This window comes from Cimex lectularius, unplaced genomic scaffold, assembly GCF_000648675.2.
Source record: "Cimex lectularius strain Harlan isolate CLEC.00 unplaced genomic scaffold, Clec_2.1 scaffold168, whole genome shotgun sequence".
Classification (NCBI taxonomy): domain Eukaryota; kingdom Metazoa; phylum Arthropoda; class Insecta; order Hemiptera; family Cimicidae; genus Cimex; species Cimex lectularius.
This window is the reverse complement of record NW_019392902.1, coordinates 580895-595419: the sequence shown is the minus strand read 5'-3', so window position 1 is coordinate 595419 and position 14525 is coordinate 580895. Positions and strand designations below refer to the sequence as shown.

Genomic DNA, 14525 nt, shown 5'->3' with positions numbered 1-14525 from the left:
AGAGAGAGAGAGAGAGAGAGAGAGAGAGAGAGAGAGAGAGAGAGAAAGAAATATACAAAAAATCATAATGTAACATTGATCTAGGTAAAAATACAAATCTTGTATAAATAAACATGTAAAAAAGCAAGACAAAAGGGAAGAAAAAGGGAGAGATGGTGCTACGGAGTATTTCAAATTGAGATTATCAATTGATACAGGTATTTGGTGTGGTCCTTACCCCTCGCCTCTATTTTGTGTGTCACATTAAAGAGAAAGTTTCTTCTCCGAAGATGGCATTCATTACTGTTAGATCAGGTTTCCTTGCGCAAAACATCATCCGACTTCCCAAAAATTATGAGCTTTTTAACCCTGTGGCTAGATCTTCTGCCTGCTGTGGTTCACAAATTTAGGGATGTTAGAGATTTGAAAGATTAGAAAACTTATTCAGATTTTTCAAACAGAAGTTGTTCGCTCTGGAAAGCAAGAGAGAGCGAGAGAAATAGGGAAAGTTACAAAATGTGGAGTGTAACACTTAACTAGGTAAAAATACAAATATTGTGTAAATAAACATATAAAAAAGCAAGACAAAAGGGAACAAATAAAATACAAGCCATTTTTACGCAAAAGTGAGAATGTTTAAAAATTGAATTGTTGTACTGAAAGTATCTAAATGGCACGTAATGCGTGCAAATTTAATGAGTGGTCGGCGATAGGAGTCAAAAAGAGAAATGAGCTGGGATTCACTAAGCTTAGGAGTACCCAGGTAACGCAAGCGGAACTCGGCAAGAAGAGGTCCTATTGCTAAATAACGGAACAGTCCTCTTTCACATTTAGGTTAGAGAGAGGATGCACCGGGTAATTTGAAGTTGAAGAACTCCTTGAATATTAAATTTTTGGAACGGTATTTGTAGTCCAGATTCCCCAACATTGCTTCTTGTCTCGTTATCGTTTCTTTTATCATTAATATTTCCTTTTTAGGGCGCAATTTTCCTCTTGAAAGACCCTGTTCTCCTCCTTCAAAACGGCCAAGTCCTGCTTTGTGTCCAACGAACTCAGTTCTGCCCCCAACGAACTCATTTTTAGGATAATAACTCATGTGGGTTGTTATCGTGTTCGTGAGTTTGGACAGTCATTTGCACCACTTCCTTTTCCTTTACATTTTATATTGGCATAATATCTGGAGACTCTATTTTACTCAGGATTACTTCGTCCCGGAAAGTCTCCTAGCCTCTTTTGCAAATCCGACCTCTCGAAAGTATTGTAATTATGAAAATTAGCAACAAGTTTACTGATTATTTCATTTACGTTTTTAGTGGTCAATTGACTAAGTTATATCTTTCAATTAATTATTCTTTCCATGTTTTGGTTGAGATGGCTTATTATCTTGGAAATGAATTTTTTGATCGAAGGTGACAATCGGCTATCAGTATGGATGAGGGATGTACATCCCAAACACCCAACTCCTCACCAAACTACTTCATCTTTCCTAATCTACAACGTGTTTCTCTCATTCGGAAAATTGCAAAAAATAAAAACACCAATAACTCTTAAAAAGGGAAAAAACCCATCTCAATGATTAGGATACTATATTCACTAACTTTCATCCTACTCGCTTATTGGAATTTGGATAGAAAAGCTTTTAAGTTTAAAAAGAGAAAGTGTCTATCAATATAGAACCGGTCTTAACTCGTATTAGCAGTAAACCGACATAAGTTTTACTTTATATATATATATATATATATATTTTTTTTTTTTTTTTAATTGTAGTTATTGAAACCGACACTAGCGGGATCAGCTGTCAAAATATTTTACGTAAAACTTTCACCATAGCTGATTTTTTTTTTTTTTTTAATTGTAGTTATTGTAAAGTGACCATACAATTAGCTGAGGTCAGAGCTATTCTAGTATTATTATCTATTCTAGTAGTACTACATCGTAAATTCTAGTAAAACTGATTAAAACTAAAATTATGTATATTACATAACCATTTATCTGTTTTCTTTTATTCATTTTTTTAAATCGAAAACGTTGATTGTAATAAAGCTCAATCTGACCTAAATCTGCGAATATAATAAATAAAGCGTCTCATAACAATGCAATTCAATTCTCTCTCATACTCTCTCTCTCTCTCTCTCTCTCTCTCTCTCTCTCTCTCTCTCTAGTTCTCTCTATTTCGACTCTCATGCATGTATATCCGCACACCTAGTTTTCCTTCTGATATAAAGGAAATGTAAATTGATGGATAAATTATTTGTCCCACCAGGTTCATTTTGAGTGTGCATTTAGCTTCATCAGCATTCTTTGTCATTAGCACCATGCTCTCTAAATGTTAAGCTATAAAATCAAAACATAAACAATTTTTTTCGACTGACAACAGATGTCCAGTTTGTTCACGAATTTACCTTCACAAGATTTGAACATATTCAAAGTTGAATTTGTTCTTAAGGCATGCTGCAACTCAGCAAACTATTGACAATTTTACAAAATCTTCAAATAGTTCATCAAAGTAAAATATTACAAATTATCAAAAAATTCATTATTACAGTTACATAATTTGCAATCGTTAGGATATTAAATCATCATTTCTCAGTTTTTCAAGTGTCAAATATGTGCATATCAACTAGTAAATCACCCAAGAAAGGGTTTCTTAAAGTTTCATGGCTTAACAAGTTTGGGACAAAAGTTTCTGTATTTTCAATTAAAGATTGGTCATTGTCGTATTCATTTATCTTCCAGGGTAGTTATAAAACAACCTCAGAACTACAACCGCTTATTAATCTCCACTACCGCAACCAGCTATATAAATAAACAAATTCTGAACGAGGGGCGTCGGTGCCGCAAGGTTTAGTCTTTGACACGGCGCTCATCACTGTAAGGTAAAGGTCCCGGGTTCGAATCCAGCGGCCCTGCATTCGAACCCGACATACTTACAAATGGGCTTTTTTTCAAAAACACCGGCACCCTGAGGGTATAAATGACCTCTGCTGTTGCGAACCCTCGTAAAAAAAAAAATCAGAATTATCAAGCATAATTAATGAAACTGGGTAGGAACTCTGCAAATAAACATGACTTACGTATTGTAAAACGTAATTTACAACAACTAGATTTTACTAGATTGTATTAGACCTTAAAAAAGTGTAATAATACAAGTATAAATCAAACAGCACAGCATTCACACATTGTAAAGGATCTTGATTGATCCACTTGATGACGTGCCATATTTAAAATTTATACGAAAAATTCGTTGCAAATTTGTAATGAGTTCATGAAAAAAAATGGGAAAAAAGGCGTTCTATAGTCAAGAAAACATATGCAAGGTAATCATAGACTCTTATAAACTAGCCTGGAACATTTTATGACCGTTAGCACTGCGTTCCGATCCGGTTATCAGAGCCGACTTTCCCCATAAAATTTGACTGAAACTGTCGTTATTTTTATCCTATATGTGATTTCACGGTGCAAGAGACGAAAAGCAGATAATTCCTCATAAACTTACCATAAGTTATAAAAAATAAACCTGATGGTTGATTTTCTTTTCTTTTTGTGTAAAATTTATATAGCTTTGTACAAAAAAATCCAAGCATCATTCTTGTCATTTCTCATTGCTCGAAAGATAAATTACGATGTCTTCCTTCTCGAAATACACGTCAGACCATTATAATCAAAAGTTTCGTTTTTTGCAGCTTCACCCCAGTGATTTGACAAGGCTGCACCGATATGTCAAAAGTGAAAGGGGTGGCCTAGAAACCTCCCTGCTGGAGCTGGAAACGATCGCCGTCCCGTCAATGTTTACGGATGGGAAATTTAGACTTCGCTGCATAGCAACACAGTACAATTTGTACAGAAAAGGCGCCGACGCCTGGCTACACGAAGACACTCCGCAGCTTGCCCATGTCCTGGGGCCATCTCATCCAAATTTTGGTAACTTCACTTAAATATTTACAAATTTATATAGCCTTAACATCTGTACTCAATCAAAAAAGTCTCATTTTACGTCTGAGTATCTGGATTGTTGATTTTTCTTGACTTAAACACAAATTTTTTATACCTTGCATTTTATTCGCAATACATTTCGGTCCCAAGTTCCAGGTCCGTCTTCAGTACTTATTTGAGCTGGACAGATCTAAGAGTTGAAAATTGTTACCACCAAATAAAGAATATAAGACAATAATGAGAAGTCCGATTGTAACACATGTTTATACAGTTTTACAAAAAAATTGTGTTATTGGTGCTTTTCTGCTAATATTGTGCAATTAATAGTATTAAATGGTAATATGTTTTCATTACGTTTTTGAAGTAAGTCTCTTGTGTATATGCTGAAAAGTAACGGACCTAGATGCTCCCTTGAGGAACACCAGACAGAATAGAAGAGGAAAAAAGATCATCATTATTAGAAAGGATTTTGAGATAAGATAGTTATGTACTAGAAAGGAAGGATGTGAATTTCAGAAGAAGACCATGATGCCAGACGCTACCGAACCACTGGAAGACGTCCAGAAAGACTCAGACAGAACTGCTTATCTAGGGATGTTGTTGTAGAGTGTTAATTACTAAGCTCAAATTAGTGATCTCTAATGTGGAATGGTAATTACTGAGGTCAAATTAGTGGTCGGGAAATTTTGTGGGTTGAGGATAGGATTTCTTGCAGGAGACGAGTAGCTTCTTAAGTATTTTTCTGAAGGTAGGTAAAGACTTATGGGGTGGTACGAGGAAACATTGTCAATTGGTTTCTTAAAATTTGAGCACCATGCGAAAGGAAGAGATGGTAATTAGTACTATCGCCTTGCACGGAAGCGGGAGTAAAATTTTTGAGGTATTTGATTACGGCCAGGACCTTTGTTTCTGTGAAAGTTGGGGATGATCGTTTTTACTTATAGCCGTGAAAGATTTAGCTAGTAAAGTACTGGTCAGTGAATGAATAGTTTAATAAAAAAGTACGTACGATCGGAGATGCCAAATGATTTTTTTAAACAACAACGAAAGCACAAATTGACAAAGATAAACAACAATATAGCATTTTTCAAAAATATTAACTGCTATCTATTGGGTTGTCCGGAAAATAATGCAGGATTTTGGTATTAAACAAAAAAAAAGAAACTAGTTACTTTAAAGCAATGTTCTTTAATCAAANTTGACATTCATACAAATGAGTAGTCCTGTAAACGTAAACAGAATATTTTATATAGATTTTTTTTAATGAAAACTTAAAATCCTGCATTATTTTCCGGACAACCCGATACAATGATAGTTATATTTTCAAATATTATTTATTTACGTAAAACATTAATGAACTAAGCTATTTTAAAAAGCAAAATGCGTTTTTATATACCTCCATCGAAGTTCATACCAGTGATAAATAATAGGGACGAGTAATTAAACGTCTCATCACATAGGAGGTCATGAACTTTCAGCTCGAGCTTAATTTAATAAAGTTTGTTTACCTAAAGGATGTGAGATAACAGTTGTGAAGAGGATTATATGATAAGAGAGTAATTAAGTGTACTTAGTCAAAGTACATTAGATAGCAGAAAAACTGTACACATGCGGTGAAGGGTTAAATTTGGGTATGTTGTTCTATTTAACCTGGTTTTGAATGTGCCATTTGGCCAAAGAGGCGAAGCTGTACCAAGCTCAAGTTTAACATCTAGATAATTTATATAAAGTTGGCCGATTTCAAATACTGAGTGGAGACAGAGTCAAGCCTAATTTCCTTGTTCTTCCAATGCGTTATCATACCTAATTAAAACCTTATTGAGTATTTTTTAATCGATCGATTTTTCGAAGAATTTTTTCCGACCGGATTTGCCTTGTCAGCATAAACCTCAGACATATACTTTATAATGGATTTTGTTGTATAAAATAAATATTAAAATTTATTGCCTACGTTTTGGTGCGCAAAATTGGTTTGAATAAAAAAACCGTCAATTCACATTTTACCATGGTCTTTTTTGTTATACATATTATGAGTTTTAACAGTTTTTGAACAAGAAAACTCAGGACCTGACCACTCCGTTCAGGCCTCTCGCCTCACCGGACTGAATCGGCAAAGAAGCTCTCATGTTTCAAGAGCTCGGTTGATAAGTGCCCTTACGAGAATCCGAAGAGGTATCTTCACCTGACGAATAATTGGTCAAGCGAGATGGACACACTAACATGTGCTTCGAGGCCAAAGCTCGCTATTTATCGAAATGTAGAGAAAGGTCGCTTGATGTGTCCCAATTTATTAAAAGGTGTCAATCTGTGGCTCCGTATAGAGAGCGTATAGTAATGGCACCCGATAAGAATTAAGCTTGAGCTCAGTAGTGTTTTTTAGACATCTGTTCCGATCCTTTGAGAATACAAGACTGTTTTTTTTTTATTTGATAGGTATTCGTTTTTCGAATATTTCTAGTCATTTAATAGTGAATGCATTTATTAGAGTGAATGTTTAGTGTAAGAGCGTGTTAGTTATTATTATTATATTTAGAGTCAAAAAACCAAGCACGCGCGTGGGTGTGCGTCTGTCTAGAGAAAGAAAGAAAGAGAGAGAGAGAGAGAGAGAGAGAGAGAGAGAGAGAGAGAGAGAGAGAAAAAATTACGATATATAAATCAACCAAGCTGTTGTAAATCATAGTTTAACTTGTTAGAGTTGGTTATGATAATCATTGTAAGTAGTTTTTATTCGACTTGTTCTGCCCATAAATCTTGAAAATAAATTTAGTGTTCTTTCTCCTTTGGGAATAAATTGAACTATGCTTCCCTATTTTACATTTTGAACAGATAATTCCAGCAAATGTCATAGCATCGATCCATTCCCCTGGGTAAATAAAAATGCAACTGCTAATTTTTCCATTGTGGCTGATGGAAACATTTTGCCAAAGTAGAGTCGGGCACGTTCGAGACCCCAGGTTGGCAACTTCTTGGTAATATAGATCACCCCTGGTGGGACGTATATACAGGGGTAGAAATCTCTCGCCTTTAGTCCATAAACTAGGGGCTGGAACAGCTTCCCGTTTATCGGTACTTGGGAACGTCGGCCACACTGTCTCCTACCTCGGAGTACTTAAGTGATCCACTCCTTCATAAATAAAATAGTTCCATTTCTTCCGGTCTTTTTAGCGAAAGCGAATTATGTTCGAACTATCTCGGTAACTATTTTTTATCACCCTTCGTTCTAAGCCCCCTGCCAACAACACTTGTGGAGTATGCGTACCTGTCAATTTCTGATTTGATTTTTTTTTGCCATTTAAAAACGATTAAAGTTTATCAAATATTTTTATGTTGAGAATGACAGTGAAAATATTAAGGCCAAATCTCATTATTATTATCTACAATAATGGTTTTAGCTCAAACTTTTAGTTAAAACATTATGTAACACATGAAAACAATTATTTAAACATAAATAAATAAAGCTCACATATTTACATGTCTTTATAATGAAAACTCTTTTCTCAGACATCGACACATAAATCAACCGATTTTGTTCTAATTGAAAATCTTCTAGAGAAACTCAAACTATATAATTCAAAACCTTCTCGTCGGCATTTTATGATAATAATTGTTTCAACACATTTCTCTAAGACAATTCTGCCTGCCATCGCGATTCGGCTTGTCATCATTCGAACTTATAAAAGCGACCCTAAAAAAAAATCAAACCTGCCCACCAATGAAGATGGCGTATAAGCGGACTCGTATGGCAAAACAAAACTAATTGAAACGACTATCACCCTGCAGACCACGACAAGAACATTTTTTTGAGATTTTGTTCGAGGGGGTCTGAAGAGGTCCGGTTAAAAAAAAATACCTTCCGAGTATTCGTATCTTGTCTCAACAAAGATCTAATAGGAAAGGATCAGTAGTTAAAAAATAGAAGTTTATTTAGTAATCCTAGGTAGGCAACGGTGTTGTGCTTTTGATGAGAGTAATTTTGACAGCTTGCGGAAGAACTTATTAATGATCTCAAAATTGATGAGTACACAAAAGACTGGGTACATAACCGCAAATAAAATGAGTAAAGTTCGAAGCCGAAGAATCTTGAAAGCTATATTTAGTTTATATTTAGTTCACTGGTTTCAAGTTTAGATCTAACCAAACCCATTTTCCTCTTTTTGGCTACCACCTAATTTGGATCCTTGTAGATATAACCAAACACACTTTTCTCTTTTTGCTACCACCTAATGTGGATCATTTATTATTAGTGCATCATACAGCATAATGATATATAAAGCACTCAATACAATAAAATCGAAATTCAAGGCGTGGTAGAAGCGGTAAAACAAGAAAAATGGATCCGTAGTTTGATCCTTTCACCATTTTTCGTAAAACTATCATCGTTTTATAGTAATTTATTTACAATGAAGAGCTAAAAAAGAAAAAAATGGGATTTAGTGTTTAAAGGAAAATTATTTTGTGATGTTGTAATTCTACGGACATCTTCAGATTTATGTTATTATTTTAATTTGAACTGACCGACAATACTAAAGCATTTTATGAGGTTTGCCTAATAACAAAAACACGTTATAACATATTAAAACACTAAAGGTTTTTTGCCCGTTATTTGCCAATAAGCTTTTAATTAAAGTGATCCGATTGCGATTGATAAAATCAAATTTAATCTATTATTACAAATAATAGGATTTATAAAATATGTACTTATTTAAATTTTTTAAGCAGCTTATTTAAATTTTTTATCAATTTTACCGAGATTAACTAAGCTAACTAAACTTAACAGATGTGTTGTTTATATATAGATGACATTTACCATTATCAGTTATTGTATATTTGTCGTTAAGGTAACAGCTGTTTAATTGTGTTTCTGACTATATTAAGTTTATTACTCCCTTTGACGTAATAAAAAAGAGAAGAAAAATTAAATTTGGTTATTTGGGGCAACTGTCTTAGGATCACAATGGACATGGGACAAAGAGCATCGTAAAAAGGACAAACGTTTGGAGGAAACTTTCTTCCTTTTCTTTTTCGTTATATTTTATTGCACGTTCCAAAGGGAAAACTCGGGATTCCTTTAGGTGGGTAATTAACAGAAGTGAGTTGGCGCTAGGACGTGCCGCAGGTTCGAAAAGCGATCGATCCTGTCCTCCTCTTTTGATTCTTCAACAAACCTTTAAAAAACGGTTTAACATAGTTGCAATAACAGTAATCTAGGAACAAATTTACACGCGGAGATTTAAAAAAAAAAAAAAAAAAAAAAAAAAAACAGATTTAAATAGTGGTAAAATGGATCAGCGATACATGCCGAAAACAAACTTATTTTGATCATTTCACGACGAAAAAACGAAAAATACACTTAATTCATGTTCTATGAAACAGACAATTCCAAAACTTATCAAATGAGGCATTTTTATGTGAAATTTGCACAAATTTTTTTCTCTCAAATTTTTCACCTACCATTTTGTTCAAAAATGACAAAAATATTGATAACTCCATTCAATTCACTATTTTTCGTGGTCCGCTTGACCGGAATTGAATAACATTCAATTAATTAAGTCGTGGGTTCGAATCCCGCTCGTGACACTGAATTTTTATCTCAACTTAAAAACCTTAATTAATTGAATATTAATAACGTTGAAACAACTTCACCTATCTACAAGAAGATTTACAAGGGTTCAGAATACTAAAAACTGCAGGAAATTACATAAATAGGGTTCAATAAATAACCCCAATAAATACGGGAGGTATTCAATAATTACTATGATCCAAAAACACAATACACCTTCCCACTAACCAATTCATCCGGACCTATTTCCTTACTCACATTTCTGTCAAACGCTTAGATAAAATTCTCATCAAATGTATCTATCTACCCTTAAGCTCCCAAAAAATCATGGCAAAGCTCCAATTTGGCTTCCGTTCTCACCACAGGACCATTCCACAGGGTCATCGAGTTGTACACGTCATCTCTTGCAGCATTGAGTGAGGGGTCTGGCATCGGGGGCTTCTCTCCAAATTAAAGACTTTTCTCTCCTCAACTTATTGACTTATTCTAAGATCCTAACAATCCGATAGGCATTACCAAGTCAGACAAGGTTCAGATGTTTCCTCTTTCTTCCTTCCCGGGGCTGGAGTACCGTAAGGATATATCCTCTGCCAATATCCCTCTAAATCCTGATACATTCCTTTCGACATTCGAACAAAATGTACACAGTATGAAAACGACACAGTTTTTCTTTTCTCGCATTAACACCCAAACATAGCTGCCTCCAAAATCCATGCCCATCTAAACGATATCCATCAATGGGTTCAAAAGATGGAGAACAAAAATTGATCAAAATAAATGTATACACACTACCTATACTCCCTCCCATTCGACATTTCCAACATTTAAGAACATTCTGCTGACATAGTAAAATATGTTGTTTATTTATACAAACACACTAAACCAAGTGTCCAACAAAGGCATGTTTGTCGATAAAAGACTGGCAAGAAACCACAAACAAAACTGAAAAGACAGGAACTTAACAAACGATTCAAACTTTTTATACGTATACTATACATACAATCAAGACTTTCACTAACACACTGTTAATCTACAATACAGTATCCCAACGATCTATACACCTACGAAATAAAACTGTTCACCTCAACGAAACGCTCCAATTCCAAAATAATTCAGTCACACCTGTCAAAAATTCACCGTAAGAATTATAACCAATGCTCCTTACTACGTGTCGAACCTTACTCTACACATCGACCTCCAAATTCCTTTTATCATTCTTGTTATACAAAATTTCATAACTCCGTATGACACATGGACACTAAACCATGTGTCCAACAAACATGCTCCTACAAAATCCCGCTGGGTCAACTAACCGCGGCATCTAAAACGACAGTAGCCAAGGGGTCTACTTAAACACAACTAGGTAGGGTCGTCATTGGGACGTTACCATTTCCAGACTTCACGCCAATTTAATTTTTTATAATATGTATGTGACGTGTATACATAAATGAATATGATTTGTTCCCTGTTTCACTGCAATTTTTGTTAAACAGCAAAAAAACATGTGTCCAGCACACCGTACCCTCAGGAAAGAAAGGTTCAGTGAAATCGGTTATCCGACGATCTTAGTCTCTCCTTCTTTAAGGGTTTAAAATAGTGAACACAAACTTACATAGGTTGTAGTTTGGTGCCTACACATAGCTGATAATTAGATGAATAGGAATGTTACTTGAACAATATTTCGTCACTAGCATATAAACATGTTATAACAAATAGTTGTATAAACCTGTATTATATACAAGTGTTTAATTATTCAGAAATCGTGAGATGCGGTCTGGTGTGATGTAGGTTTCAGAAAAACATTTTCTTTATCGTGCCAACGTTTCGATCTTTATTGNGAAAATTTGTTCGATTTAAGCAAGTGCTTGCAACACTTTTCCGGGTGCCCTTAACTTAATCTACACTAATCTGCTTTAGCTTAACTGCCCCTGTAACAAATAACAAAACTTTATTTATTTAGAAATCGTGAGATGCAGCCAGGTGTGATGTAGGTTTCAGAAAAACATTTTCTTTATCGTGCCAACGTTTCGATCTTTATTGAGATCATCTTCAGGGCTCAAAGTGTTGGTCTTCTGTTAATTGTGCCATTCTTGCGTGTCGTGTTGAGATGGGCACTCCCAACACGACACGCAAGAATGGCATAATTACACAGAAGACAAACACTTTGAGCCCTGAAGATGATTTCAATAAAGATCGAAACGTTGGCACGATAAAGAAAATGTTTTTCTGAAACATACATCACACCAGACCGCATCTCAAAATTTCTGAATATATATCGATTAACGGTCACTAATCACCACACAAGTGTTTAATATTTATTTTATAATACGTATATAAAGAAAAATAACCATGGTAAAAAATTTAAATATCACATGAAGGACACCCTCTTGAAAAAAGGAAAATATATTCCTGAAACGTCGGACATGAATTAATTCGTCTCAATTATTTTAACCACCCCCATCGCTCATTCCCTAAAAAATGAATATTTAGTATTGGGTTGGTGCAAAATTAAAGGAGCTTAGAAAATTTGTTTTATTTTTGCTATGCTTGTCATGTTAAAAAATCTAAATCCTAAAATCTAATTTATGGTTTATAATAAATACTTTTAACTGTTATCTTTTATACAAAGCATTTGAGCTTATATTGAATTTTATACGATTGAGTACCTGCGAAATTAAATATATTCAAACTAGATTTTCGTCAAATTTATTTGTACGAATTTAAACTTGAGCGAAGTGTGGCCTAACCTGCGCGAAACAACAATACAGATTGGAGGGAGGGAATCGTTAGCGAATGCACGGTGCAGCGATGGGAGGCTTTCCGTTGTGGACGGCGACCGACTCAAAACATTAATTGAAGAAAATTTTAGTAAGACAACACGGAAAATTGTGGAAGAACTTAGTGTTGACCACTCAACCGTTGTTCGCCATCTGGGGCGTAAAGGTAAAGAAGCTCGACAAGTGGGTACCGCACGAACTAACCGAAGCCCAAAGAAATCTACGTTCTGAAATTTGCTCATCTCTTCTGTTGCGCCACCAAATTGATCCGTTTATCGACCGAATGATCACGTGCAATGAGAAAAGGATTCTGTACGATAACAGGAGCCTTACAGATTAGTGGTTAGATAAGGATGAAGCTCCAAAATACTTCCTGAAACCAAATCTGCACGCAAAAAAGATTATGGTGACTGTTTTTGGTTGTTTACTATGATTTCCTGAATTATGGTGAAACTATCACAGCAGAAAAAAATTGCAAGAAATTGACAAAATCCATGGTAAACTGCAACGACTTTGTCCAGCATTGGTAAACAGTAAGGGCCGTTTCTTCTTCACGATAATAACGCCAAGCCACATGTCTCAATGCCAACCCTGCAGAAACGTAAAGTCTAAGGATATGAAACCTTACCGCACTCTTCATATTCACCCGACCTACAGCCTTCCAGTTTTTTTGGCATTTTGAATTTTGATCACTTCTTGAAGGAAAAACTTTTTTGAGATCGCGGTGATGCCGGAAACGCCTTGCAAGACTTTATGTCGAAATAAAGATTTTTAAGTCAGCGGTATAAAATCGCTTATTACACGTTGGCAAAAATATATAGATTGTAATGAAAAATATTTCGAATAAATTTTCTTTATTTTATAACAGTATAATAGTTTTGACTGCCTTTTCCAAACCTGCATTATTTTGCACCAGCCGAATATTTCTATCAATAAAGACTCAATAATATAATTAGTAAAGAAACTGCTCATTTAATTACCCTTTTCGAAATATAAAGATATATCTTGATATTTTTTATACTTATCAAATGGATTAAAAATTAATTCAAATAAATTGATTTTCATAAGATAAATGGGTAAAATATCGATATACATAATATTAGTACGTAAACAAACACGCTTTCCCACACGCACAATTTTTTTCGGGTAATCATGTAATTAAACATTTTGTTCGTCATTTAAACAAACATTGTATTAGTTTATAAAAGGGTTTCTTATTAAATTTATTAGTATGATATTAGTTCCCGTACATTAAGGCTTATGTGCTAAGCCCCTATGTTTATTAGTTTCTCGTTAGAGCTAATACCTGGACACCTCTGGGCTGCTGTTACTTTCCAGGCGGGCTTTGCCTCCGGTGGCTGCAGACAAAGCCCTCCCACAAGGCGTATTTCCTTCCCTAATAAATTAAGTTATAGCCGGCCCTCGCGGGCCCCAAGCAAAATACTGTTTAATCGTACTTCCCCATTTCAGAGCTGGACGAATCCCATGGGTCGAGGACGTTCCTGGACTGGCGGATATTGGCCGTCCTTCTAGGGCTGCTGTTCAGGAGGTAACCGATGGTGTGAGCAGAACGAATGGGAAATCACTTATTCCGAATCAGTGACACAGCGGCTGTCCAGTGGAAATTCGTCGATGAATCGTCCGTCAAGACATTGGAAAAGTTTCAAGTCAACTCCCAGCAAAATTGTACGACTGGAAAGCCAATAGTTCATTATCGGCCATCTTTCCATAAATTGTTACTTAATAGTATGTTCTTCTTCAATACCATGGTAAACCTCTTTCGTATTAACGTTATGGTATATAAAAAAAGGATTCGCTCAATAATTTATTTTATTTTGATAGTGTAAATATGATTATTAGATTGTAGATACCTTTATTTGTATATATCATCAGTAAAATTATAAATAAATACATATATAAACGGAATTATACAAATTGTTTTAACTGTTCAAATAGTGTATTCAGTAATTATATCATTGTATAAAGTGTACATAAAAAATATGGTTTAAACTTTGTTGTTTATATTAAAAAGAAATTTAAATCCAAGAGTTTTTATTCCAAGCCTTACAGATGTTTTTTTGCCCACAGAACACTTTTCTATATGGCATATTGAAGGATTTGGCCAGAAAAAGAAGCCAGTATGGGGCCCGATAAGGTGAAAGTTTGAAAACAGGAATCTCCATCTTAAAACTTCCAAGTCTCTAAGCATAGAAAACTTTGTATTTATACACGTTTTATTTTTAGCATGTTCAAACGATATGATACTGCAATAAAGT

At 34.8% G+C, this 14525-nt stretch overlaps 1 protein-coding gene across 1 annotated transcript in view; it reads left to right on the top strand.

Annotated features, from left to right (window-relative positions):
- LOC106674224 overlaps positions 1 to 14168 on the top strand; it is a 324578-nt gene extending 310410 nt beyond the window's left edge. Inside the window, exons 5-6 of the mRNA XM_014406835.2 lie at positions 3663 to 3900; positions 13720 to 14168. Coding sequence (XP_014262321.1) covers positions 3663 to 3900; positions 13720 to 13802 — 321 coding nt within the window. The 3' untranslated portion in view covers positions 13803 to 14168. The remainder of the gene's footprint in view (positions 1 to 3662; positions 3901 to 13719) is intronic.
- Positions 14169 to 14525: the final 357 nt, after the last annotated feature.